This window comes from Apus apus, chromosome 3, assembly GCF_020740795.1.
Source record: "Apus apus isolate bApuApu2 chromosome 3, bApuApu2.pri.cur, whole genome shotgun sequence".
Taxonomy (NCBI): Eukaryota; Metazoa; Chordata; class Aves; order Apodiformes; family Apodidae; genus Apus; species Apus apus.
In genome coordinates, this window is record NC_067284.1 from 17,688,363 (window position 1) to 17,715,773 (window position 27,411).

General features: G+C 38.0%; 1 protein-coding gene across 2 annotated transcripts in view; it reads right to left on the reverse strand.

Annotated features, from left to right (window-relative positions):
* The window catches only part of KCNQ5 (potassium voltage-gated channel subfamily Q member 5), a 276,106-nt gene that overhangs the window by 78,193 nt on the left and 170,502 nt on the right, over positions 1 to 27,411 (reverse strand). For both annotated transcript variants that reach the window (XM_051614780.1, XM_051614779.1), the window contains exon 2: positions 9,055 to 9,145. In XM_051614780.1, coding sequence (XP_051470740.1) covers positions 9,055 to 9,145 — 91 coding nt within the window. The remainder of the gene's footprint in view (positions 1 to 9,054; positions 9,146 to 27,411) is intronic.

A 27,411-nucleotide genomic window follows, 5' to 3' on the forward strand; every position in this document is an offset into this window, starting at 1 on the left:
TTATCAGTTTTATAATAAATGTGATACTTAGACTACACACTTTTTAAAAATTATGATTAAGATTTCCCATGTCGATTGTACATTAATAGACAATTATTGAAAATTCAGTTATGTGCCTTTTAATCTAATACACAACTATGAGTCTATTGATATACTACTAAAATCCCAGTGATATGCTTAGTTTTAATTAGCTATACGTTATATAGGAATTCTGCTATCCAGCTACCTTTTAGCTTTTTTGAGTTTATTACTTGAAATGGCACTTATCAGTCATGTTTCTTTATTCACTTACAACAGAAAAAAGCCCAGCATTTTTATGTCAAGTAAACCCAGTTTTGAATCAGACAGTAAAAGCACACACCAGAATTAGTTAGTTGCTAATTAATTATGTTTTTCATAATCTCTTATACAGTAAATACAAGTATCTACCATATCAGACCCAACACATGATTCATAGCACTGAAACTGCTAACCTTTCTCAGCATCCATGAAAGATCAAGCCACCCTTCTGTTTTCCCAGATGACCAGAGTCACTTCACACCATCACCATGGACAGGCTGTTGAGGACCTGCTGGTGCCACAGGAATGAATGGCACACATGTGCTGGGCAGCTGAGCTCCCAGACACCAGCCATCACAGTTGCTGTGATTACCATGTCAGTGCATGTGTGGGCAAACACATCCCAAAACTCCTTTTGGCTTTTGGTAGATGTGGTTCTTCTAGGAAGACCCTGGTGATCACTGAAAACTCTTTTTCAAACTGGGAAAAGAGCAATGGGAAATCTTGACCTCCCCACCCATCATGTCTATCCTGCTATAGTCATGTTTCTAATGGCAAATGTTACAGCCAGACATTCAAGCACATCTCTGCAGCAACACGGATCCCAAATCTTCCTTTTGAAAACTTTGTGACAAATTTGGTATCTTCGCTATGTCCAAAAGAAAAGAGAAATAGGTACCAGCCAGTACAAACTCTGAATCCTTTTATACTCTGGCATCCATGTTCATTTTGTACTGATGCAAGAAGGCTGGGCTAATTGTTATGGCTGAACACATGTATGTGAATTAGCTGATAACTTTTGATGTGCTGTACAGAAAAGCGAGACAGGATAGTCATTCTTCTGTTTTTTGATCTTAGCATATTTGGTGCTTTTAAATCCTAAAGACTCAGTAAATCATATTTGCTGTGTTCTTTTTTAAAGTGATTTCTTCTTGCAGTTTCCCAGTTCTCAAAGCCCATTAATAGAGCTTCCTGAGGAGCATTTCAGTGCACATTTTGACCACTGGGAGACCTACAGGCATCTGAGATGATATACACTGAAATATTTCCAGTATGAAACATGTTCAGAAAGCAATTTTAAGAAAGTGTTTTCTGACAATTGGCAAATTTTGGCAAACTAGATTTGGAAGGCACTTTACATAATCTGCTAAAATCCTGCTAAAGCATTTAGTTTCTTGAAGACACTAACTTCTGTCATCTCATCAAATATTTCTGTCAAGTCTTTGGTTACAATATTTTTATTCAATTCCTTAGGTTGAGTGAAAATGACTACTTGATCCACTCATTTCAGTCCAATAACTGGACTTTGAAAGCTAGTACACTAAGTCTTGTGTTTTACAAATTATGCCATTTGCTGATGTTTTGCAGCTTTTCCTAATACCTTTTTTTCAAGGCTTATGGAATTGTGGTCTCTCAGAAAAAGAAAGGAACAGATCTCTTCCACATCCTCTCAAAAACATACATATATCTTTGTGAGACACACATTTCCTGTGATCGTATCTTCATATGGTGCAATCAGCCAATTCCTGTCTGGTTCAGATTTGATACCAAGGTTATTATCCTGTCCATGACATACACCCTTTCCTTAGGCACTCCATGGAAGCCTGCACGTTTAAAAAGGCCAGTACATATTTTGCCAATTCAGCTTTGTAGCACACTCACAGTTCACAGTCATCAGGACTGGACTTAGTTTCAGTGTGTTTCTGTGCATTTACCATTACTTACTCTTCAAACTCTTTTTGGATTTTTGTATTATAGGTATGTCTGCTCCAGATCCTTACAGATAATTTTGATATTTGTCTGTATGTTGATACCTATTTGCTTGACTTCCCAGTTTTTACATTGAATCTTGTGAACAGATTTCTTCTCTCACTTGAGGAAAGTTCATATTTAACTGTAGCAAGCTGTTTGCATGCTTTGTAACATCTGTGCAAAATGACTGAGTGGATTATGCTTTCTGTATGTTACTTGGATGGTGGGTGTTCCCTAGGTTTCCAAACAGCTTTCATATCACTGATGTTCTGCCTTTTTTCAGCATTATTTCCCTTTTGTAATTTAGTGTTTTGTAGATTGCTTTCCTTACATATAATTTATAACCACATACTTTGGATTTTCTCTGGAGACATATTCTGCATTTACACTTGGCAAATCAATATTTCCCTAAGAAGGGTCAGGTCTGAATTTCTGATAGAGAGTTTGATATCTATCCATTTATACTGTTGCAATAGAAACTGTTTTTTGCCTGATTTAAGGAGTTTGCTCTTGCACTCCATATAACAAGTTTGGATTCTTATAGAACTCTGGCACAAAGCCAATGAAATTCAATACTGAAGGGTCTAGCATAAACTATTACAAATCTATATCTATGGAAAATGTTACACTTATAACTTGGAAGTGGTTTATCATGTTACCTTCTTATTACTTAAACTGATACAACAAGAAGGAAGACATGTCCTGGAAGAGAAGTTGTTGTGCAAGGAGTGTTGCTTGTTTGTCCTTAAAGGAGGTCCAGGACAGCTGGTTTGGGCCTTTAGCACAGCTTAGCCTAAAAGGAGACCTGCTTTTTCTGCCTCAAGGAATTCTATCCCTATTAATCTGAATCCTGACACCCCATCAATAACATCTAATCCTCCCCATTTTCCACTTCTAATCTCAAATTCCTCACAGAGATTCCGTGTTCTCTTACAGAAAGGGGCCCTTGGAATGGCTGACTAAAAGGCTCTTTTCTGAATAACATGGACAGTCCTTTCCCTCTTAAGAATGCATTCCCCAACTTGGACTGCTACTCCTCCATGTGTTCAGAATCAAAGGGAATCAGAAACTGATTGTTCACAGTACCAGTACCTTCTCTCCTGACTTTCTGCAGATAGCCATATAATCTCATGGACAAAATAAGCCAGCTGACAGCTCTCGTATAGGAACACCGAACAAGAATATAAAACAGTATAATATACATATTTAAGTAAATCAGTGCTGACTTTCCTGCTACAGGTTAGTAACTTTAATATTAAAATTGTAGCAGGTCATGAGTTATGTAACACTTCATACTGCTTGTGGGTTTGCTCTTTCTACCCATCTTTCTCCACTGCACAGTACCAGCCATTTCTCTGTATGTGCCCTGTTTGTTTAGAGGGAATAGAAAACAATTTCATGAATGGTATTTCATCCAGCAGCCCTTGATATGTGGCGACTCCAGTGATCTTAACATTGCACAGGAAATGGAGATATCCTGTTGGGAGTGTACCTGGTTGGTAGTTTTGCCAACCTGGGAAATGCTCTGGCAGGGACACTGAAACTCTGTGTTGTCTTCTACTGCATTTGCTATTGAATGCTACAGCATTGAGATAGATAACTATTCATAGTTATCCTATCTTCTTTAAGTGATTCAGTTATGGGATTTTTCTTTGCCTGATTGCAGATCATGTATAATAATGCTGTTTTAGTCATCTTTAGTCATCAAGCCTATCTAAGCTTTCCCAGTAGAACAATAATAGATTGCATATTTTAATTACAAGAGAAAATTTATTCCGTTCAAGATGAGATTTTGCATCCTTCTCTTTACAAAGGTTATTTCAGCTTGATACAGAAGAGTAAAAGTAAATAAAGGACAAAACAATACTGATAATGTAATCAGGTCCAGAAACATATCGATAATAGGCTTCTGCCAGTATTGAGGTGTCTCTGTTCTCTGATGGGTTTGAAGTGTATTTTATCATCCTCAGCACTCTTGACAACAGATTTTTCATAGATACCTTTACAGTTTTATGTGTGGTGCCATGTTCCTTTGTTATGAAATATTTGTTATAGTTTATCTCTCTCCACAGCTACAGTTTTTGCTTACTTGTTTTAGATCTTGGTTGGTTGATAGTGCCAGCACTGCCTTCTGACAGAATTACAGCTTTGGGGATGTCTACTGTTGTTTTTAAACTTCACCATTTCACTTATGGTTTTGCCTCCTGCCAGACTTCCTCCTAATAATTTTTTGTTTCAGAAAGGTGCACCCAGGGCTTACATTTCCAGTGGGAGGTCAATTCTGTTTGCATTCAAAAATTCTCTAGCAGTTGTAATGAGACCTGGTCCAAATTTTTAAAACAACAGTAAACTCTGACTTGTTGAAATCAGTATACATAACAGGAGAGTACCATTTTAATCAGCAAAGATGTGAAATTACTCATTTTGATAAGGTAAGAATATTTTCTTTCAAAGCTAACAGTTTATTATGACATTGTTGAATTGTTTTGTGCTCATGTTTTCACCTTCTTATAATACGACTGTACATGAATCCAAACAAAACTGAAGACATGAAGGCATGACATTATCAACATTACATTTCCCTTATTCTGTCTTTGATAACATCTGTTTTGTATATCTAACAGACATAATTTTTCAGAGATTTCTACACAGAAATTTTGAAATTCCAAAATCTTGCTTTGATTTAGGATGAAACAAAACATTGAAAATTAGTATGTCCTGAGAAACACTGATTTTGGGTTTTGGCAAGCCTAGTAAATCTCAAGATTATTCAATTTTTGCTTTTATGCATTGTTTGCTGGTCTTACAGAGCCATACATCCAGTCCTTTGCTCATATCTGGTGATCTTTTATCTGAGTTCTGGGACAATAAATCTAAACTGATCAATGGTACTTTTTGAATGCAGCACTACCCATCTCCATTTTTAAAAATCCACTATGCCCAGCTTTAAAATTTTGTAGTGGATGTCTATGCTTTCATCTCTGTGGATGGACTCGCTCCCCTAGAGCACAGACAAACTAAATAAGTGCTTGTCTGCTACGGGGCAACAATATCCTACATGTTTTAATCCTCTGTCTACGTTTCTTTTATGGGAAAATGTTAGAAGAGAAAAATCTTAAGAAGATCTTAATTGCTAGAAGCACTTACTAGATTCTCTCTTGGATTTGTGTAAGTGACCACAGTACATACAGAAGCTACCCTAATCTTCTGCACACTGTCTGCTTTTATGTCTTTGGGAGCTATTTCTGCCTGAAGAATATGTTCCTAGAGTATGTTTTCAGAGGTCCTTATCTTACAAAACTGGGCACAGGTTTCTACCCCAGTCTTTTTCAGAGAAAAAGACAAAACAAATTTGATAAACTCAGTTCTGCAGAAATTAATCTGAGTTTTGCAATCTTTCCATCCAGATTAAAATATAAAATTATGAAAATAATAGAATACCTGGTCATTTCAAATAAAATTACATTTCTTTCCTACAGTCTCAATTTTACTTCTAAGCCAAGAGTTCCACACTGCTCAAATACAGATTTTAAGCCAGGTCAAATGAAGCATTTGATTTGATTCAAGAATTTTTTTGGACTTCAGGATTTGTCAAATCTTTGTGGGTCAATTAGAAACATTTTATTTATTTTCTTGAATTGACAGCAAAACACCAGAAGTGAACCAGTTATTCACATAGCTTTAGTTGAAAATAATCTTAAAACATAGATAGTTTGGTGATAAGAGTGAATGACCTCCAGTTCCAGATATATTCTTTCTTGGCTATCTTCTCCAAAAGATTTGATTTTGCCTTCCCAGCCTAAGTCCTACTTCTTTTCTGTTTATTATTTGGTAAAGTGCCAACAAACGTACTTGTAGATTAGCAATACACCAATGTTTATTTTCTTGCTGTGTTAGCTGGATTCTTAAGCTTTTTGTGGCTTTTTTTGATGTTGAAGTAGACTTTATTCTACTGTCTGTCTGGGGTATATAACTGCTACAACTTCAGTGCCAGAAGTAGTGTGCAAGGATGAGGCTACGGCATAATTATAATTGTGGGTGTAAGGAGTTTTATCTGATGCTCTCCCTCTGGAGACCATCAGTATTTCTGGAGAAAAATCTAACCAAATTATTGGCTGATGTAACAAGCCAGTATTTCTGTATGTAACACACACTTAACTTTCATTTTGAATATAAAATGAAAATATTATATGTGTTTCCCTGATAAGTAGGTGTGTGGGAATAGGGTAGCCCTAGCGCAGATGCCTGGCTGGGCATGGCACAACACGGCGGGGCAGGTTTGTGTTGGCTCTGGGAGCAGAGCTCGGGCATTCCTGCAGTGCAGACAAGTCCATTAACCTCTGCTGAAGTGCAGAAGCCCTCAGCTGAAACTGCTTGCCTAACCAATTATTTACTTTGAGCTACTGCACAGAGTTGTATGTTTCTGAGAGAGTATTTAGGATGCAGTGACTAGGAGATATGTTCTTTGTTCCTTTGCAAGGTGAGTCTGAGGCTGAGGGAGATAAATGGAATTGACTGATTACAGAACAATGAGCTTCTCTGGTCCTCTGGCCTTTCTCAGAAGGAGGGAAAGGTTTGCTCATCTCATCTACACTTCCATCTTTAACCTCCCTGTGCAATTGTGAATAGCTGCAATATGTCAAAAGCCACAGGTGCCAATGCAGGCAGCAGCTCAGGTATTAATGTGAAGGAACATTACATTAGCTTTTATTTAGCCCATTAACATGGTTGTAGGGGCAACCATCTAGAATAAATCTTCAAAGTAAACAGTTCACAGAAACCCAGCAGGCAGCTCTACGGATTGTTGTATTTCTATGGTACTTCGTTAGTAAATAAACATATATCTTCTCTCTCTCGCACGAACCAAAACAGTATTAAACCAGACCTCTGACAGTTAATACAACTGTCTCTACTAAAGGACACATTTGGAAGAGTTGTGTGAATCACTGTGAGGAAAAGATTGCAAAAACTCTAGTAAATGCAGTTATGTATTGGCACAGCCAAAACAGCTGCTCCTGAGCTAATGCAGAAATTACTTTTCTCTTGGTTTGCGGTTGCAAAAGCCTGCTTTGATAGCATTGCTAATATCAGCTAATGATTCAGTATGCAGAGAAGGGGCAAATTATGCATCAGCAAACCATGCATCAGCAAACTGGAACAAACCAGTCAGCTTTAGCCTTCTTCTAGAACTTCATACTTTGCTGTGTTTATATTTTTCTCCGTTAGAGACCCACAGCAGGAGCCGTAAAATTTGTCATCACTAGGTCTACTCCTGCCAAGGGTTTGCTGAACACACTAGGCGATAGCACAGAAATGCTGAACTGGGCTAGCATTGATGCTTCAAGGATTAACCATCTTCCTCCTTAAGGCCCATTCTGTGTCCAGAGGATGCCACAGGATGTACAGTCAGAAATGTTAAGATGAACAGATTCCATCTTTGAAGCCACAGCAGCAGGACGCACCTCAGCTTCCTGCAGCAGATCCCTGAGCAGAGCAGCTCCACCAATAGACACTGCTACACAGACTTTGCAGAGCTCCTCCACATTCAGGCTCCTGGGAGAGCCATGGCAAAGCACAGGGAATGTGTTTATCAGCAAGCTGAGAAATCAGCAGTTGTAAGCATACCAACACAATCAACAAGTATGTGGCTCATGGGAAATGCATATTTTATGTCAGAACAAATGGTGTCTCTATAACCAAGCTGCATAAATATACAGGGAAACTTGCCACAAAAGCATCTGTTATTAGAAATAGGCTATTTTCAGACTAATGAAACGTTCCTTTTTTCTGTACCAGTACATCTTAGCAATTAGTACAGTGATTGCAAGAATATAACTAGTTGTACAATATTAAAACAAACTTCCATTTGCAAAGTGTCGTTCAGATATGTAAATAATGGGAGTAGGTAAGTGTGGAAGATTAAATCTGATCACTCTTAGCTGGTTTAACACCACCTGACCTCTTCTCCAGTAAAAGAAAGAGCATTTATATGGCTAGGAAGCAAAATACCACATTTAACACAGCCTGCTCTAATTAACCCTGCTAACAAACCATCAAATGGAGCAGAACACCACACATCTGCACCCAGCCAGCTCTCAACATTTAGTTTTGGTATCTTGATGCAGTGGCACATTATGTTGTAGAGACATACACCGTAATTACGCTTATCAGCCTGCTCATGCCATAATTAATTAGGGAGTTGGTCTGAAGACCAGGGTTTTCAGATACATACAGTGATGACAATTAAAATGTTGGCATTTGTCAACAGCACCTTCACCCCAGGCACTACCTAACAAGCCACAGTCTGTGGTATACATGGAACTGAAATAACCATGGTAACTCTGGGTATATAGTGACATTTTAATGATTGCTACTGCCTATCCTCAGGCCATCACTTGGAGAACTAAATGGCCCATCAAAAAGCAGATGAATAAAGTGGCTTCCATACAATGCATGAAAAATGTTAAGCACTTTTAGGGATTAAAGCCATTTACATCTATCTCAGAAGGATAAAAATGAGAGATAAACATAATACAAAAAGCATGTATTATGAAGAAATAATGAAACTACCACATCCTACAGCAGCAGCTGCCACTAAAATGTCAGTAGCTACCAGTAGCTAGCACAAATTGGTATCTAAGATACCAAAATTATTTCCTATTTTAAGTATAAGTGCCTCTTATTACATACTGAATTTATAAATGGCAGCATCATCAAAGGTCTTTCATGCTCAGTCACTGCTAAACTGCAGTAGAAAAACTACCAGTTATAAACCACCTTAATTCTCAAGCACAGAAGGGGACGCAATATAGTTTTTTATTAACACTTTCATACAATCTGATCTGTTTTTAAAGAAAAAAGATGGTAGAATCCTCTATTTTATTTTTTTTCACCATTCTGATGAAAAGTCTGGTTTCTTAAAGCATTCAGGAATTATGCCATTTTCTCCATGGTGATGGAGAAGATTTGAGTGTATATAAAAAGTATCTGTAAAACTGTCTTGTATTTAGAAGTTTCACTTACCAAAATGAAGAGACAACCAGAAGCAAGTTTTGTGTGTTCAGGAATAGTAGAAAACACGGACAAAATCAAGCAACCAAACACAAGGAGAAAACTGAAAAAGAAAGAATATTAATAGTTGTTAATATTTTTCAGAACCCTGATCCAGTATGTATATTGATCCTACAATTAATAGAATATTGATCCACCATTAATAGAAGACTATCAATGATCAGAATTCATTAATAGATGAGAGTTCAATCTCTACTTAACTTTGTTCATTGAAGACATTAGAACAGCCTATTACTAAATCCAAATGCTCTGAGCAACTCTGGTAGAATTAATGGAAACAAACACAAGAAGCAAGATTTTCTTGGAGAAAATGACACAATATACACAAACACTACTTTCGGTATCATGATGCTGTACCTTTATGCCATCCTGTGGCTTTAAAGGAACATCACCAATGGGAGAGTCCTCTCCCCAGTCTGAAAAATCTTTTCTTCCACAAATGATCACAAATATCTGCCGTATAAGCTATCAAGGAGCTAAGACACATGTTGCATCTAACTCCCCATCTGACGCAACTGAGCAACAGACTTAATGTACAAAGTACCAGAAGCTGAGAGGTAGTCGAGTTATGGCATCACTGCCCTACATGAACAGGCACCATTCTGGGAACAAACTGAGTATCATACAAGCCATGGGAGAAGTTAAAACAAAGGAATGAATTAAGAAAGCCTAACACAAGTCATGCAAGTACAATTGGGAAAACACCGCAATTTTCAGCTTGCATGAGCTTCCATGTTTCATGGTACTGACAAATATATATGCAGGCAAAACAAAGCACCAACATGCTGCTAAATCTCTTTGTGAGGAGGATGAAAACACCCGGTATCAATGTAGAAATTCTCGCATATCCCATGTCTGATGCTTACAGCACACAGCACACATGGGTTTCACAGACACGAGCCTGTAGAGCTGGTATCACTCTGAAGCCTATACTATGGATGATAAGGAATATCCTTTCCTGTTTTACTGCTTCATTAATAATAATACCACTGTGCCAGTGAAGCGATCTATGAATTGTATCAGAAGAGAAGTTCATTTCACCCACAATACCATGAACTGACTAATCAGCAGCCAGGCAGCACGCTGAATGAATGCAAGGCACTGCATGCTCTATATATTTAATTATTGCACTGGATTTTGCAAGTAGTAATAATTGATTCTATCAGTGTTTTCCTAATTCCCTTCTTAAAACATTTGCCAGTCATGCTGGGCAATTAGTCAACCAACAAAGGCCTTTGGCTTTTGTCTGAATTCCTGGAACTCCTGTTAGCAGATGCTCTAACCCAACATGAATAGGTATTCAATTAATAGTAATTCATGCAGATATATATCTGTAAGAAGGTACGAATGGCTCCTTCCTGATACAAAAGGGACTCAGACCTCTTCCAGGGGAAAGGAAAAAACATATAAATTACTGATCTATGTAGAGGGTGCATATGCTCTTAAATATGATGTTTCCATTAACCAACATAATAATTCTGAAGGCATAAAGCAGTTTTTAAGAAAAGTACTGGCAGGGGGGTGTGTGGGTGCTTCTAGTGGCCAAGATGAACATCTCTCAGCAGTGTGCTCTCATGGCAATGAAACACAACCACACACCGAGCTGTACAAGCAAGAACCTGTCCAGCAGGTTGAGGGAAGTGATAAGCTTTCACTGCATGGCATCTGAAAGACCACACATCTGGAATGCTGTGCTCAGTTTGGGACTTCCCAGCATGAGACACAGATGGACAGCCTGAAGCAAGCTAAGTGGAGGGCCACCAGAGTGGTCAGGGGCTGCAGCTCATGACAGACAGAAAGGGCTGAGCAGAGCTGGGTTTGTCTGGCCTGGACAAAGGGAGGCTTTGACTGCTGAACTCAGCTATCTAATTCTGGTTATAAAGAAGGCAGAGAGGACTTAATCTGCAGGAAAGAAAATTTTTGTTAGCTATAACAAAAAAGTCACAGTGAAGGTGGTTTAGCACTGGAAGAAGTTTCCCAGCAAGGCTGTGAAATCAATGTCCCTGAAGATTTTCAGCACTTGGCTGGAAAAGGCCCTGAACTGATTTTGAAGTGAGCTCCACTTTGAGAAGGAAGTTGGACTGGGTGATCTGAGGAAGCCTTTTTCTACTCAAAGTCTTCTATGATTCTAACTGCTGGATACAAACTTTATTATATTATTGCATCTCTCCTCACTTGTGTTTCAGGAGCTAAAAATGGTCTTTCCCTTATAACATACAGAGTTTCCATAGTGCTCTAATAATATTAGTGCTGTAATATACCCAGTACATTAGACAAAAATTAAGTCCACTTGTTCAACATTTCTGTATCTCATGTGCAATGTGATAAAACATTGTAGGCACATTTCCTAGCATATAACCCAACTGCTGGGGTGAAGTTCTGCTCTAAAAATCAAATCTGGTAGGAGTTTGCATATAAGCTCTACCAAGAATCATAAATAAAAGAGTCTGCAATCTATCTTCCAGACTGAGGAAAGATAAAGATCAGCATATATACAATAAAGGTTTCATAAATAAACTCAATCCAGTGACAAAAATTCACCTTGTGAGCAATTTTGCTCCCCTTCCCCCCATTTTTTTTGAAAGGAAAATCTCCCAGAACATTACCAGTAGTTTCAGCTGCTACAGTCTTCACATACAACCCCCCTATAATTACATCCTACTGTCATAGGCATAAATGTGGTTTCTCCTTGTTAAGGCTTGCATAGAGGGCAAAATAAAATTAATAAGTGACTAAGAATTTACAGTAAAAGGATGTCATTTCCTTTTGCTGAATGTCTTTAGCCCTGAATCAGTTGAAATTATATTTTCTTGCTTCCTTTGTGTTTAGGTATTAAAAATTGCTCTTGTTTTGGTTGTATTCCAGTAATACCAACTAAATTGGAGGCCCGGTTGTATTGGGTCCTGTTCAAATACACATTACAAGTTTTCTCTTGGAAGAGATCTCTTGTAAAATAATTATAGAAAACAGATGCACCAGGAAAAAAAAAAAAAAAAGCTTGTTGTTCCCATATCACAGTTGGAGACCTCTGCACAGAAAAGGTAAGGGACTTGCCTAAGGCTACACAGAAAGTCTTTAGATGCGGAATAAATCTGAACCCAGTCCCAGCCCAGTCCTGCAGACACAAAACCATCCTCCAGTCATCCACCATTTGCTTTGCTATAGTTCCTCAGAACTGTGATTTAGAAGATCCTGTGGGCAAAGTGTTAATTCATGATAGATGGGAAAAGTGAGTCACGAGAGGGAACCGGTACAGTTAAGCAGTGTATTAATAAAAATAAAGGTAAATATTCAGGAAAGCCAGGTGCAGCTTAGATTAGCACTTGGTAGACACAGTTCTGCACATTATCTATGAAAAGCAGGAACAGTCATTACAGCCATAGGTAAGAACTGTCTTGGAAAGATGTTTCTCCAAACCTCTATTACCTTTCATTCTAATTTTTTTTTTCAGAAACTCAACAAGGAATGAAGTATTATTATCAATTAATATATTAAGGAACAAATGAAAAATGTTTGCATTCAAATCTTATCCCTTTATCCCTCGTTCCTCTCTCCAACACTGAACATTTTTTTTTACTGCTATTCAGCATATTATTTCTAAAATTAGACTGTAAGCACTTTGGAGGAGGGGAGAAACCCAGTCCTAGTAGCCTTGCAAAACTAAAATAATACATTTAAGTGCTGTAAAACACAGCACTAACAATGAAAGTAAAAGGATTAAGTATCCTGGTATATTTAATGTAGTTTGTTTATCACTGATGTGCTTTCCTTCAAAGTAAATCAATGCTCAGGATTCACTTTTTAACCCTTTTAAATTTAATCTGTTTACTCAGGCCTTTCAACAAAAGCACCTCTCTTTTTTTCCCATCAAGAGCTGAAGGCACGGGGCATAGAGCAAAGCCTTTCACCTGGCTGCATGTGACACAAGGATCTGTCCAGCAAAAATACATCCCTAAGGTTCAAAAGCCAAAGTGGTCAAAGCGCATCAGAAGTTGTTCTTTCCTATCATGAACTATTTCTCCAGTGACCGATGAAGTGTAGAGGATTGCATGAAGCCCTGGATAGTCGTTTTATAAACCTCAGCAGAGGAAAAAGTATTTCTGAATGCCAGCATTTGAACTGTGTGCAATGATACGTGCTATGTAAGAGGATGCTACTGTAGGTATAGCACAAAGCAAAACACACAGCAACAATATTTGGCCTCTAGTGGTTCAGTCTGGATCATATATTTGTTCAGGCTGAAAAAAACAGATGGTCTCTCCTCAAGCATACAGTATCAGACAGTAAAACATATGCCTTAGGCAGGAACTTCCCCTAAAATTATTCAAGCACTGCCATACTCTTGAATTTTATCAAAAGCAGCAACTTTCCTTTTGTTTCAGCAGTAATCAGTTTTGATGCAGATCCTTTCATCTTATTGCCCTGCTTCTAAAAGCATACACTAATTGGAGAAAAGCCAATTTATGAAAGATAGTATAACTCAGAAGCTTTGATATTTATTCAATCTGACTCTCATAAACTTTTCTTACTGGTTAATTAGGAACTACCAATTCTCCATTTATTTGGTTTGCAACAGAATTTTACTATAGTTTGTGATTTAAGGGCTGCACATATGGAAAAGGATGTTCAGCTTAAAGCTATTGTTAAAACATTACTCAGGGAATATCATAAGCATAAAAAATACACTCAGGGAAGATCTTTAAAAACTACTTTGCTATGTTATTTACTACTAGAATTAAAATAATCAGAAGTTAAACATCTGCAAAGAGTTTTATGACCTCTTCTGTAAATAATAAAAATGTATCACTGTTAAAGTGACATAATTAAGTGATTAGACCACCAGAGTTATGTTCCAGTATTACTTGAGGTCTGATTTAGTCCCCATAAATACAAGAACTTTCAAGTTTATGACCAAAACTGTTTGCAAATCATTGGCAGTGCCATTATGCTGGATTTTGTATGGAAGGTAGCAAATGTTTGAAAGCTTTTGCCAACTTTAACTATGACCAAAAAGTAGCTCTGACTTTTCCCACCAGCACAAAATCAGAACTAAAGCAGTTGCTTGCAAACTTACAGAAAGTTTTTTTGCATTTATGAGATCTGGTCTACAAAGAAGCTATTAGAACTCCTTCATAAATAATTCCTTCTCACAACCAGGAGCAGAGCCTATGTTTTCTTAACAGGGTGCAGGATCTTGTTTAGTCGAGTACCAAAGTACCACCTTTAAATGATTTTTTTAATTCTTGAATGCATAAAAACTGTGTGAGGCATTAGACAAATGAAGATGCTGAAGACTATACTGGATGTATGGCACCAATAGCTCCATTACAGATTTAGGTAAGTGAATACAATACCCAGTAAAAACCCTATAAAGAAAGGAAGGAAAGAGACAGTCATTCACAGCACTATTACACTTTCACTGGGACTATTAGTTTTGGTGAATGGCTCTCACAAAAGCAGAGAGACAGATATTTGCTGTGTTGCCCTACATGAGGTCCCTGCTTTACCTAGATGCTTTCTGCACTCTCACCCCTCTTGGTGTGTGAGAAAGGGAGACTTCATGGCTTCAGCATGCCATGGAGCTGGTGAGGACAGAGAAAATCAGCATCTCCTGGAGTAGGAGTTACTGTTAGACATACCCACAATTTCATAGGCACTAAGTTTCCATTGAGGAGATGATATTATTGGACTGAGAGCTGGTGTACCATGTTGCATCCTGGAGTAGTTGTGCACACTCAAGGCAGGAAGGCAGCAGAAGCTCCATCAGCCTCAGTGCGTGTTCTGGTGTCTCTGAGCAGACAATTATCAGAGGTGGGAGGAAATATCCTCTCTGATAGGATATGGAAAGATAAATGCTGGAGCATTTTGCTAGCTTCAGGAATAACTGAAAGTGAAAATGTCAGCTAGTACAGGCGTGAGAAGCACATTTAGGCAGGTCCTGTGTATATCCCTTAAAAAGCAATCTTTTCAACATTCCTATAAAGCAGATAATGCACTGCTGACACGGTGGAAAAGAATATGGTTTAACAGTTTTGATAGCGCAAGCCATGTGGATTAAATTTTCCATCATTTATAGTTTCAATATGACTTGTTTATGCAAGAAAATGAGATATGACAAAGGTTATAACAATTTGTTAAAAATGTTTGACAAAAGCTGCATGGAGAATAAGCGCTCTCCCATAGAAAAAGCTCATAAATTTCTCCTGTTCACTTTCTTTAAAATGACTTTCACTTCAACCTTTTCTTCAAGTGGAATAGTGCAGCGCATTAAGGGTTTGATACCACACTGCCTCTTACTCTGAAACATCATCACAGTCTTGTCTGTGGAGAGGTGGAGTATAAAGACCTCATTGTCTTAAAGCAAATACAAATTGGATAGGAAACTTTAGAAACAGTTTTTGAGATGAAAAAAAAAAGAAATCTGCAGCAGTGCCATCTTTTAATATGTTCTTTCTTTCGTTTAATTGTTAAGTTTTTCAGAAATGTACATATTTGAATTGAATATAATGTCTGAAATTTTTTAAGAATTGAACTTGCTTTTGCAGCAACTGGTTTAGAAAGGTGAGTTTTGTTAGGCTCTGATGGATAAATTTTATTTAAATAATATTTTATTTTTCATTCTCCTACAGGATGTTTAGGTATTCTAAAAATTAAAGCAGTTAATCAAGTATGAAACAGTTCAAGTCTGCAGTGTCAAAAAAAGTGTCATGTTTCTAAAGAGTCATATTTTTCTAATGTCTGCTAAATTAATTGTATTTGGCTTATATTGACAAAGTAATGACAAGGCTATAACAAGAGGCGTAATCAAAACCAAGCAAATAAAATGTCTCTGATACCTATGGGACATGGATCACAGTGTCATTAAATGCACATTTGATAATCCATTCATCCTAGAGAAAAAAAAAACCACCAAGATAAAGATCTCTAGGCATCATTCTTACTTGAGCAAGAACAGGAGCAGAAAAGAAAAATGAGAAGAGGAGGAAGAGGAAGAGGAAGAGGAAGAGGAAGAGGAAGAGGAAGAGGAAGAGGAAGAGGAAGAGGAAGAAGAAAAAAGAAAAGAAAAGAAAGGAAAAGAAAAGAAAAGAAAGAAAAGAAAAGAAAAGAAAAGAAAAGAAAAGAAAAGAAAAGAAAAGAAAAGAAAAGAAAAGAAAAGAAAAGAAAAGAAAAGAAAAGAAAAGAAAAGAAAAGAAAAAAGAGAAAATAAGCAAACAAGAAACATTTATTCTGATGCTTTTAATGCTCAGAGATACTTGTGACCTAGATATTTTTTAGAAGGTTTTCACGGGCTTCAAAAGAAGATGATTTTGACACAAAACTAAGAATAAAGCATGTGTTTTTTCAGATTTTAACTATTTTAAAGATTGGGAGGTGTGATACTGGTTTGCATGCCAAGATCCTTGTTTGACTTACAGGTGCTTCAGATATGTAGAAAATGACAAAACACTCCTTTTATCAAACCCGAAGAGTAGGTCTTTGGTAGACCAAAATTTTCAAATGTGAATGCTTAATTTAATAAACAAAATCTATATTAGACAATTATGTAGGCCTTTTTTTTTATTTTGCATCAAATAGCCCTAACTCCCAGCGACAAGTCTGGCAGCTCACCTGGCAACCTTTGCTTCACCACAGATATTTCCCAAGAAAATGAATTTAAAATATGAATAGAAACTATGCTGTATTTATCACTGTGCATTGGTTGCAGCATTTAGAATGTTTTTTAGAACACACATAGAATTAAGATAAAACTTTATATAATGCAAAGGAGAAAAAGAAAGGAATTACAGTATGAAGCTGGAGAAATGAAAACCACTGCATAACGTCTTTTGTAAAACCATTTATTCCATTGCAGTCTATTTATTCTAACCTTGTCCACAATCTAGGGCAAAGGGAAATACTCAAATAACCTTTTTCTGTAAATGTGTTTGCTAGCACACTGTACTCAGATCTCTTGCTAACCAGAAAAATGAACCTTTATATAAGAAATGTGTAAGATAGGTAAGAAAGAAGTGCATTCCGGTAATCATCAGCATAAGCCACTTCAAAATCAGCTTTTCAGGTCTTCAGATTTTAAGACAGAAATACTGCCACTACCACATTTGTGGTTTTACGAAGTAAGAGAGTAAAATCAAAAGAACAAAAGAATGGTAGCACTGCTGAATAGTTTTTATGCCACAGCTAAGAGTCTTCTCTTTACTCAGTGCTGAGAGTGCAGCTCTGGCTCTGCCAAAGCCAAGGTGTGATTGATGGTAATGGGGCCAGACATCACTCACCTGCATTATCTAATTGTCCATCAGTGGCCAACAGTGCCACTGGAGGCTTAAAATGAGTAGAAACCACACTGGCTTGGGAAAAAAAGCCTGTCTAACTTAGCTGCTGGAGTTCATCCCTCTTGGTGTGACTCAGCTAGACTAGTAAATCACACTGTGCCTGGGAATGGGGCTGTTACTCCTGATGGTCTACACCATTAAATAATGAGGACTGCCACTAGTATCCTCTAGGCCTGAGTACAAACAACATTTTCCTAGACAATTCCTGAGTATGGTCTGGGAGCATGTGTCTGGATGAAATTTTTCTCTGGACTTGCCAGTATATCTTTTAATATGGACAGATGCTTCTGGATGTCAAGTTACTGTGTTGAAAAAACATTATTATACTTAAGTCCATACCCAACATTTAAAACATGAGCTGTAACTTACGATCAATGAGGATATTTCAGTATTTTTTTACATCTCAATTGAAGGTAAGGAAGAAGGCAAAATCCATTGAAAATTTAGTAAGTCAAATTCAGGTGCGCACTTGGGTTATTTTAAGAAAAAAATTGGAATTAAATTTCTTGCAACATTTGGGATTAAGACAACTAGCCCAATATGACTGTGGTAGGCTGATACTGTGGGAGGCATCCAAGGATCCACTGTGCATTTTCACCTAAAAAGATTCCATTGTTTTTGAAGAGCTAAGGAACATAAATTGATCTTCATCTTTTTCCTATTTTTCTCCAGTAGTATATTATGTATTGGATTTTGCTTTGATTTAAGATTTATTTTTCAGTGGTATGTGGCCCGTAAGAAAGAATTAAAGGAGTTTATCAGGGAAAAGGACCACTCAAACATAGTCCTGCAAATATACTGCTGCAGTACATGAGTAAAAGGAACTCCTCTTCACCATAACCCTCAAGAAGGTCTCTTAGTAACACTTGCCTACCTCTGATTTTTTTATTATTCCAGACATGTGAACAAAGCAGTACGTACAAATCCTCAGAAATAGCTTTCTAAGCAAAATAACAGAATTACTACAGCAGCAATGTTTAATTTCATGCTACAGATGAAGAATCTATGGGATACTTGGCTTTGCACAGGGGTTCCAGGTCATTTGCTGTCACTAAATACTATTGCATCTCACGTGTTACTAGAATGCTGGGTATGACAATAAACTACACTTTTTTTTTGTTTGTTTTGTTTTGTTAACAGAAAAAGGTATTTAAAGTGGAAATGACACAGTCCATTGGGATTGTACTGCATCAGCCTGTGATGACTGTAGGAACAATGGTACAAAATGACTAAAAATTACCAACACCAGTTAATCTGCTCACTTTATGATGCCTTCATTCAGCAGGCTGTTTATGACAGGAACAACAATATCCTGAAATACAGAACAGTACCTTTAAACACTGCATTTAGGAGCATGAGGATGAGACACTAAGTTTGCCCTGAAGAAAACTATATATTCATGACAAAATTTCAAACAAGGGTAAGCATAACAACAGTATTTGAAAGTCCAGGCTACCTTATACTCCCAAAACCCCTCACAACTACTACAGAAATCTAAGCAGCCACAAATGCCAGAACTCATTAAACTTGTCAGAATAATGTCATAATGGCATAAAGAAGAAATGTTTTTGAAAATTTCTTCAATGTACCAAGATCTAGGTCTGTTTCTCTTATCTAATTCACTCCTTTAATTAACAGCTGGGTTTTTGGTCTTTACTGAAAGCTTACAGTTGACTTCAGTGGAAGTATGGCTTGTGTTGGGAATTATGAGCTGAATCATAAATATCACCAGTACAGAGAAAATCCTGATAATTTTTTTATAGTTTTCTCCCAGTAGTAAACAAGGATAGAAATGGAACACAGAATATTTTTCTAACATAATGCATTGTTAGTATTAAACTTACTTCTAAAAATCAATCCCTGCACTTTAGCTTGAGGGTGTTCCATTTTATACCTCACCATTAGTCTTGTCTTCTTTAATCTAAATAAGTTCTGTGCTTTCTGGAATCTGAGGTGCCCTTTCTTGTTGTTAGGCAGCAGTACTAACAGCCCAGGACCTGATGGCAGAAGCATGTCAGATTGCAAAAGAAGAATTCCATCTTGAAGGGTTCAAATGACAATGAGAATTTCCTGGGTTTAATGTATTTATGGCAACACTTATCTCCTCTCTCTGTGCTCATCCATATGATATAAACATGAAAGCAGCAAAAAGTATCAAGTCAGGGAGGGGGGAATGGGGTATTCACCTTTTTCTTTGTATGCTTTAAGTTTCTCAAGTTTAAAAACGAAGAACAGATACACCTTTTGTCAAGAACTACACCTTGCTGAGGTTGGTAAAACAAACAGCTTGTGGTTTTATATCACCCACTGCTTTGAGAACAGAGCAGCTCTTGCAGTGTCCTAAAGCAAGACGTAACACTAACTTTTCAAAATAAGGCTTTATTCTGCCCGAATACCGCCAGCTAAAGCCCAACGATGCGACTCATTTTCCCCTATTTTTCAGGGTCTTTTATCTCATAATCACTGCAACTGGAAAGAGGGCAACATAATTTCCTCAGTGCATCAAACAAGACATTCTGAAGTCCCTAGAATGTCCTGCTGCTAAAGCAGACCAGCAGTGGCAGTGGTGTGGAAGAGCAGACTCTTGTGTGCCCACAGCAGGACCCACCTCTCCTGGGATGTTTGTGAGGAAGTCGGCTGCTGCTCACACGTCTGGCTTCTGTGTGCCAATGGTATGCTTATACATTGCTTTGGCAACAATAATATTTCTGTTTCGATAATGAGTTATTTTATTAAATGCTGAGTTGCAAAGGCTCTGGAACAACTATTATGCTTATGCAGAGAGTTAAATACACAAAGCAATCACTTATTTTTCCATACGGGGAAAAATCTGCCCTTTGAGCTTCTTAAACGCATTAAAGCTGCTGCTTGTCTCTTTGAAACAACACATGAAGGTGCTTTTACTTTCCAGCAGTTTATCTTACAGTGGCTTCTGCCCCTTGCCAAAATAATCCTGCTCAGAAATTAGTGGGAAACAAGTTTGCCTTTTTAGACATATTAAGGGAAGAGAGATAACTTTAATTTTACATTAGCAGAGCAGATTCCTTTCCCAGATGCCGATCCTGTAAGCACTTACTCAAGTGTTGAAGTCCAGGCTGGATGGGGCTTTGAGCAATCTGATCTAATGGAAGATGACCCTGGCAACAGCAAAGCAGTTGGACTAGATTGTCTTTAAAGGTCCCTTCCAACTCAAACAATTCTATGATTCTACGATCTATGTGCATAGTTCAATCAGAGATGATTGCAAGTACATACTTACAAACACTGACTGTATGCATCAAGTTTGGAGAAGAAGTTGTGGAGATCCCTTCGTTAACCACTCAGTTAAAGTCAGTTTTCTGGAGCTTCAATATACGAAATACTAGCCTTAAGTAGTTACATGGAATGTCCCAGTGAAGAGGACTGTGGTTTTCAACAACTAGGACACAGGCAGACATGCATCTCTGCTGGCAGGAGAGAAACACCACTCATACTACAGAGGGGTGCAGTTGGTTGGTGTATTACAAGTAAGAATGATTCCTGGCTGTGCAAGGGCCAAGGGAACATCTCTCTCCTGCACCTCTAGGACTCCCACCACCAGCATCTTACAGTCTTCAGTGTACTCAGTTCAGACAATTCCATCCAGTGATACAGTAGTGTTGTTTCTCTATATTAAAAATGTAGAGCAGAAATACGTGATACTTTGGCCTTCTACAATTCATAGAGATACACACCAAAAATCAGCACAGGACAGGCACTGTAGGGCATCTGCAAATTCTGAGTCTCCTAGAGTCTAAAATGCTTACCTGTCTTTAAGATGTTAACTCAAGCGTATGTGAGAAGCTTGTGAGAGTTGAAAATTTGTCCTTCCTAGGCTAGGAGTGGCTTAAGCTTATGCATGGGACACAAACACAGTGTTCAGACAGCCAGAAATCATTCTTAGCTGAGATACACCAGCTGACTGCACCTCCTTGTAGTGAGAGCGTACTTTTCTTTTTCCAGCAGATATGCATGCCTGCCTGTCTCCTAATTGCTCAGGACACTTGACAAGTGAAAGACTGGGTTCCGGGTAAGCCAAAAATGTTGTATATATTTGTCTGTAAAAAACAAGTTCTTCTAGCTGAACCTTTTTCTTTTCGTACATTTTGTGACTTGTTATGAACATTTATTTAGGTAAACTTAAAGCATAAATGCTGGACTAGGCATCTTAATTTAACTGAAAAATCATGTAACAGTATCCATCCAGTCATATGAGAGCACATAAAGAAGTAACCCAATAAACTAATATATCAAAGCAATAGAAACCCTTTTCAACTTAACAAGATCATTTAGTCAAGCCTTCCTATAAAACTGTATGAAATAAACAGTTTTGCAGTATGCCCAGAGCACCACTGAGCTCAGACAATCACAGGCAAAGAAATAACCAGGGACCTGTCTGATAAAATTATCGTGTTAATCTCTAACAGAACTAAAGTCACACTGGCTTATTTTACAAAGTGAATTCATAAAAACCACAGTCTCATGTTGGCTGGAAGGGACCTCCAGCAGACATCTTGCCCAGCCCTCTGCTGAAAGCAAGCTCAATTACATCAGCTTGCTCAGGGCAGTGTCCAGCTCAGACGGGAGCATCTGCAGGGAAGGAAGGAGGCTCCACGGCCCCTCTGGGCAACTTGATACAGCACCTGACTGCCCACATGGTTACAATGTTTTCTTAACAGCAAGTTGCAGCCTCTCCCTAATTGTTCTGGCAGCTCTTTGCCTCTGAGGAAAGGGGAGAGAGGAATCAACAGTATTGGTTGGCACTTTGGTGCCATCAACTGAAGCACTTATGCCCGAGTTTCACTTCTAATCAATTTGCTGGGGACATGACAATATTATCAAAGATTCTTTGGAAAAATTCAATTTTGCAATAGCAGGAAAAAAATAAAATGAGAATGTCTTTAGATAGAAAACACTTACAAAAGCCTAAAGGTAAACTGACAATTTTTATTCCCATATTTTTATTTTTGCTTTCTTGTTACAACCTGTTGCCTAGTGCTTCAGGAAGCCTTTGGTTGGTTGAATGTGCATAAGCTAACAGGTAAATGAAGCACCTCAATGTTCTTTAAAATGCTATATAAATTACCATTTTTTTTTTTCCCCAGAATTAAAAAATAAATAAATGTAACCTTAGTAATGAAAGTTCATGCATGTCTGTTTTGTCATGGAACAAACTCTACAATGAAGTGCTTTGCTATCACAGAGGACCAGACCAAAGTCTATCCAGCCCTTCCAGCAGTTTCTTCCCTTATGAAGCCAATTCCTTACCAACAGGCTGGGGCTCAAGGGTTTCCCAAATCCCAGGCCATGGACCTGGACAGACTCTGCTGCTATCAGGTTGCCTAATGAAAGTTCAGGAGTCCATGTGTATTTTTAGGATGTATATACAAATCGAGAAAGATGTATGAAGCCTGAGATTTTTGAAGATGTATCTTTTCATTTGTTTGCTTAAATCTATTATTTAATAATTGCCCTGATGCCACTTCTGTGTGGCATCCTGAGAAGCAGTTAATCTCCACTCCTGTTCATGTGCTCTGTTCGCATCTTGATTTTATAAATCTTCACTATATGTGGGTACAGAATCAATCTTTTTCAGAAACCAGGGAACATACAGACAGAAGTGAGCTCTATTTCCAAATTCTATTCCAATGACCACTGAACCCAGCCCATGTCAGGACAGGCAGGCTGGCAGCGTTAATGAATGCCAGTGTCTATTCTTCATGACTCACAGTGGGATGATGATGTGTCTGGAATAATACCAGTCTGCCTGCTTCTGTAGCTTCAGTACCAGATTTGTTGACTGGAGACAGCTTACACTATAAGGCTGAGCTAATCCAGTGCTTTAAGTGTATGTGTAGTACCTAACATTTACACTTTGCACCACAGGGACAATAACATATTGTTATTAAGTGAAGGGACACTACTGGTTTAAAATATATTTGCAACTTGCCTGATCAGAGGAGTTAGTTGGGACATTATTTTAAAATTACCATTTTTTCTTATTATTCCCATTACTAGGTAGGCCTCAGTTCAGATGTATGGAGAGAAATAATGCAATCTTTGCAATGGCACTGCAAAATATTCAAGGGGAGAAGTCTAATTAGCTAATATACTGAGAAAATTTGTCCACAATTTGTAAATTGATGACACAGTGTGAGTCCTGCAACAGAAGTATAAGAAGTCTTCAGATCATTAATTAGTCTGTGGAAAAATCAAACTGCTGCTACCAGCTCCAGTGGCTCCTGGTCTCCCTGGAGTCAGAACAAACTTGTCTTGCACATGAGAAGACTGAAGCTGGATTCTAGGTAATTACTGCACAAATGCAAACAGCTTACTTTAAAAAAATCCTTTTGTGCATGTTGAATGTATGTGATAGATTTAAACAACATCATAAATGTAAACTGTACTTGGGAAAACTGTAAGTGTGCAGCTGGTAGAGTCCATGAAGATAAAAGAAATGTTTCCATAACATTTAATTTCAAGTTGACATTTATATAACAAAACCATGGTAAAGCTATGTTTAGCTGAAGTTGTTTGCATATTTTGCATCAGTATCACCAAAGGCTCTCTCCCTCATTTATATAGTTACCACATTTTGGTAACCACATTTGCAGAGCAGAGGCAACAGCTACCGCAAAAGGAAAACTGAAAACCAGAGAATTTGTAACATTTGGATAAACAAGACATCAATTCTGGTATTGTAACTAATCAAACACTGGACGTGTTCACTTTTGACTGAAGCAATTGCCCTGTTTTCAGTAACAGAGACACACAACACAGTTTGTACCAAGTTCTTGAATATTTAACTGTGAAAATACCCTCATCAATGATTTTACTTTGTCAGGCACAAACACAATATTTTCCTTTTGCCTCTCTCATCTTAAAAGTGTCACCAACCTTTTAGGCTCACGCAAATTCGTCCTCCTGAGTTCATTTCCTTACCAAACACAAGACCATAGAAACGTTGTAGATTTTTTTTTCAGTCCCATTGGGTTAGTAAGGAAAGAGGCTTAACATAAGTAGGTCCCTTCCTGACTGCCTTTGTGATACAGAGAAGGCTCATGTGATGTTTTCTTAGATGCTTTACACTTGCTAAGAGATGCAGAAACACAAGTTCCACGTTTGCAGGGCGCCATCCCATCCCTTGGAATGAAGAAGAGTTCTGCTGTTGACATTAATAGGATTAAGATTTCCTGAAAAGAAATCAGCTCTTTCTCTCTCTCTCTCTTTTTTTTTTTTTTTTCCCCCAGCAAATCTGGCACTTGAGAAACGTGCTGTGCTCACTGCAGCAAACCATAGCAAAGATGGGCCTTCACTGCACTTAAAGGTGTGAAGTCAAAGTGAGACCATAGTGTACGTCAGCCTGCCAAGGTCAGTTTTAAAGAAGCTAGCTCGAGTTCTGACAAAGCGCAGCCAAAGAAGCACAGAGGTTAGCTCAGGCTGTCTGTCCCATTACTCACCCAGCTTTCCAGACAGGCTGAGTATTTCATACTTGTGCTGTAGCCTGGCACAATTATATGACTATCGTTACCCAGGCTGACTGCATAGAAACTAGCCAGCATCCACAAAAGCTGCTGCTGACTTATTCCGAGATTCTTCACGTATGAGAGTACAATTTGCAGTACAATATCCAAAATAAATTTCTCTCTTACATCATCTCTCTTACACCATCACCACACCAACAAAGAAATTGTTGTGCATTACGATAAAGCTCAGGGTTTATACCGAATATTGATTAGGTTACATGACATCAGTGAACTCCCAAAATACAGAGGAGTCATTTCTCACTACTGTAGGTCCTTGCAACTCTATGAATAGAAAGGAGTCCAAAAGAAATAAAAGATTATATATGGCACATCTTGATGCTCAGTAAGTAAACGTCTTGTGAAGATGCTGAAGACAGTGTTTCAGCAAGTACTTCCAAATGTCTCTTTCCACTTTGAATGACATTGCAGGCAGCAATAAATACAGCATACCAATAATCAGCTTTTTAGAAATCATAGGGGTTGGAAGGAACCTCTGAAGATCATGAAGTCAACCCCCCTGCTGCAGTAGGAACACCTAGGACAGGTCACACAGAATGTGTCCAGATGGGTCTTGAAAGTCTCCAGAGAAGGAGACTCCACAACCTCTCTGGGCAGCCTGTTCCAGTGCTCCGTCACCCTCGCAGTAAAGAAGTTTTTCCTCATGTTGAGGTGGAACTTCCTGTGTTGCAACTTGGTGCCGTTTCCCCTCGTCCTGTCACCACTGAAAAGATACTGGCCCATTCTCGACATCCACCCTTCAGATATTTGTAGACATTAATAAGGTCCCCTCTTAGTCTTCTCTTCTCAAGACTAAACAGCCCCAGGTCTCTTAGCCTTTCCTCATATGACAGATATTCCAGTCCCATAATCATCTTTGTAGCTCTCCATTAGGCTCTTTCCAGTATATTCCTATCCCTCTTGAACTGGGGAGCCCAGAACTGGACACAATACTCCAGAGGTGGTCTTAGAAGGGCAGAGTAGAGAAAAGCCACTTTCTTAATAGAGCTTCCAGCCTCTTCTCATAAAGCTCTAGTGTTTGAAATAGTAAGTATTTTTGTACATGAGGGTAAATAATGCAAGACAAACCTTGAAGTCAAAGGAATGTCTGCATGGAAGCAGTGCAGAATCAAGTCTGATACCAAGAACCAGCTTCCTGTTTGTGAGGGCTGCAAAAATGCTAGGACCCGAAGGGATCAGTTCCAAGGGTGTTAAGCTGAAAAAGACAGAAATATGTACTTAGTGAGATTTTTGAGAAGTTCCTCAAATTTTGCACCTTCTACTGTCTTCATTAAAAACCTAACCCAAGTAACATGATAATAATTTACTTTTTTTTTTTTTTCCCCTGGTGAACATTTAGATGATTTCAAATGTGATATTATTAAAGAAAATTTGGTCTGACTACAGTTAAATAAGAGTGTTCACTTACATCACACAGTAAATAATGTGTGATGGGAGTAGGGATGTATTAGTGATAGTGTTTAAAACAAAGAGATCACAACTCCAAAGAATGATTGAAATAAAGTGTACAGCTTTAAAAATCTTCCTATTGCTAAAAAAATGCATTTTACAGTATTGAATGAAAGACAAGGAACCAGACTTTAGCCAATAATCTTGTGGAGGTAAGATGTGATTTCTTGAGTGTGTCTGAAAAGTATTCCACATGTAGGCAGCATGGACCTGGAAGGAGTCTCATGGGCCTGGATATGACATTAACAGGTAATCATAATCCCAAAATATTTAAAGAAATCAAAACCATGTTTTTTCTTAGTGCATTTTATATCTTTCAGGCTTCCATCCAAGTTATTAACAGTTGGATTAACTTGCCAGCCCTGAGTATCACTCTGAAAAGAGCTTCCAGTGAGGAGACACTTGATGCTGCTGAGCTGGAGGTGGAGTGCAGGGGAATAGCACTATGTTTATGGAGCCTCTGTGTGGGCTGTGAAAAAAATAACTTCATTTTTCACTTTAAAAACCTTGATGAATTAAAGCCCAGAAAGTCTTCTTGTTAAGACTGCTTTGAAAGCAAACCGAAAGAAACTAAGGGTAGAATATTATGTAGTACAGTACTGGTAATAATGAATTATATAATTGATTGGCACAAAATATAAGAGAGGTCAATTTAAAAATACACAAAAATAATAAAGTAAATAATTACTAAGCTGCTTCTTACATAATATTGCATAGCAGCAATAAAAACCAAATCAACAGTTATCTTCAAGTACTGCAAGTGGTAATAAAATTATTTTACACATTGAACAAGCTAAGAATATTTTTGATAGCAAGAGTTGAAGGCGTAATTTTGGTCCCCAAAATAATAGCAAGATGAGAGCAGAGGACTCACAAAGGGAAGATTGTAAAGATACTCAGCATGAATGCAGTTAGATTCTCCAGTGAAGAACTTTCTGGGAGCATGGATGGGTGCTGATCACAGCTTT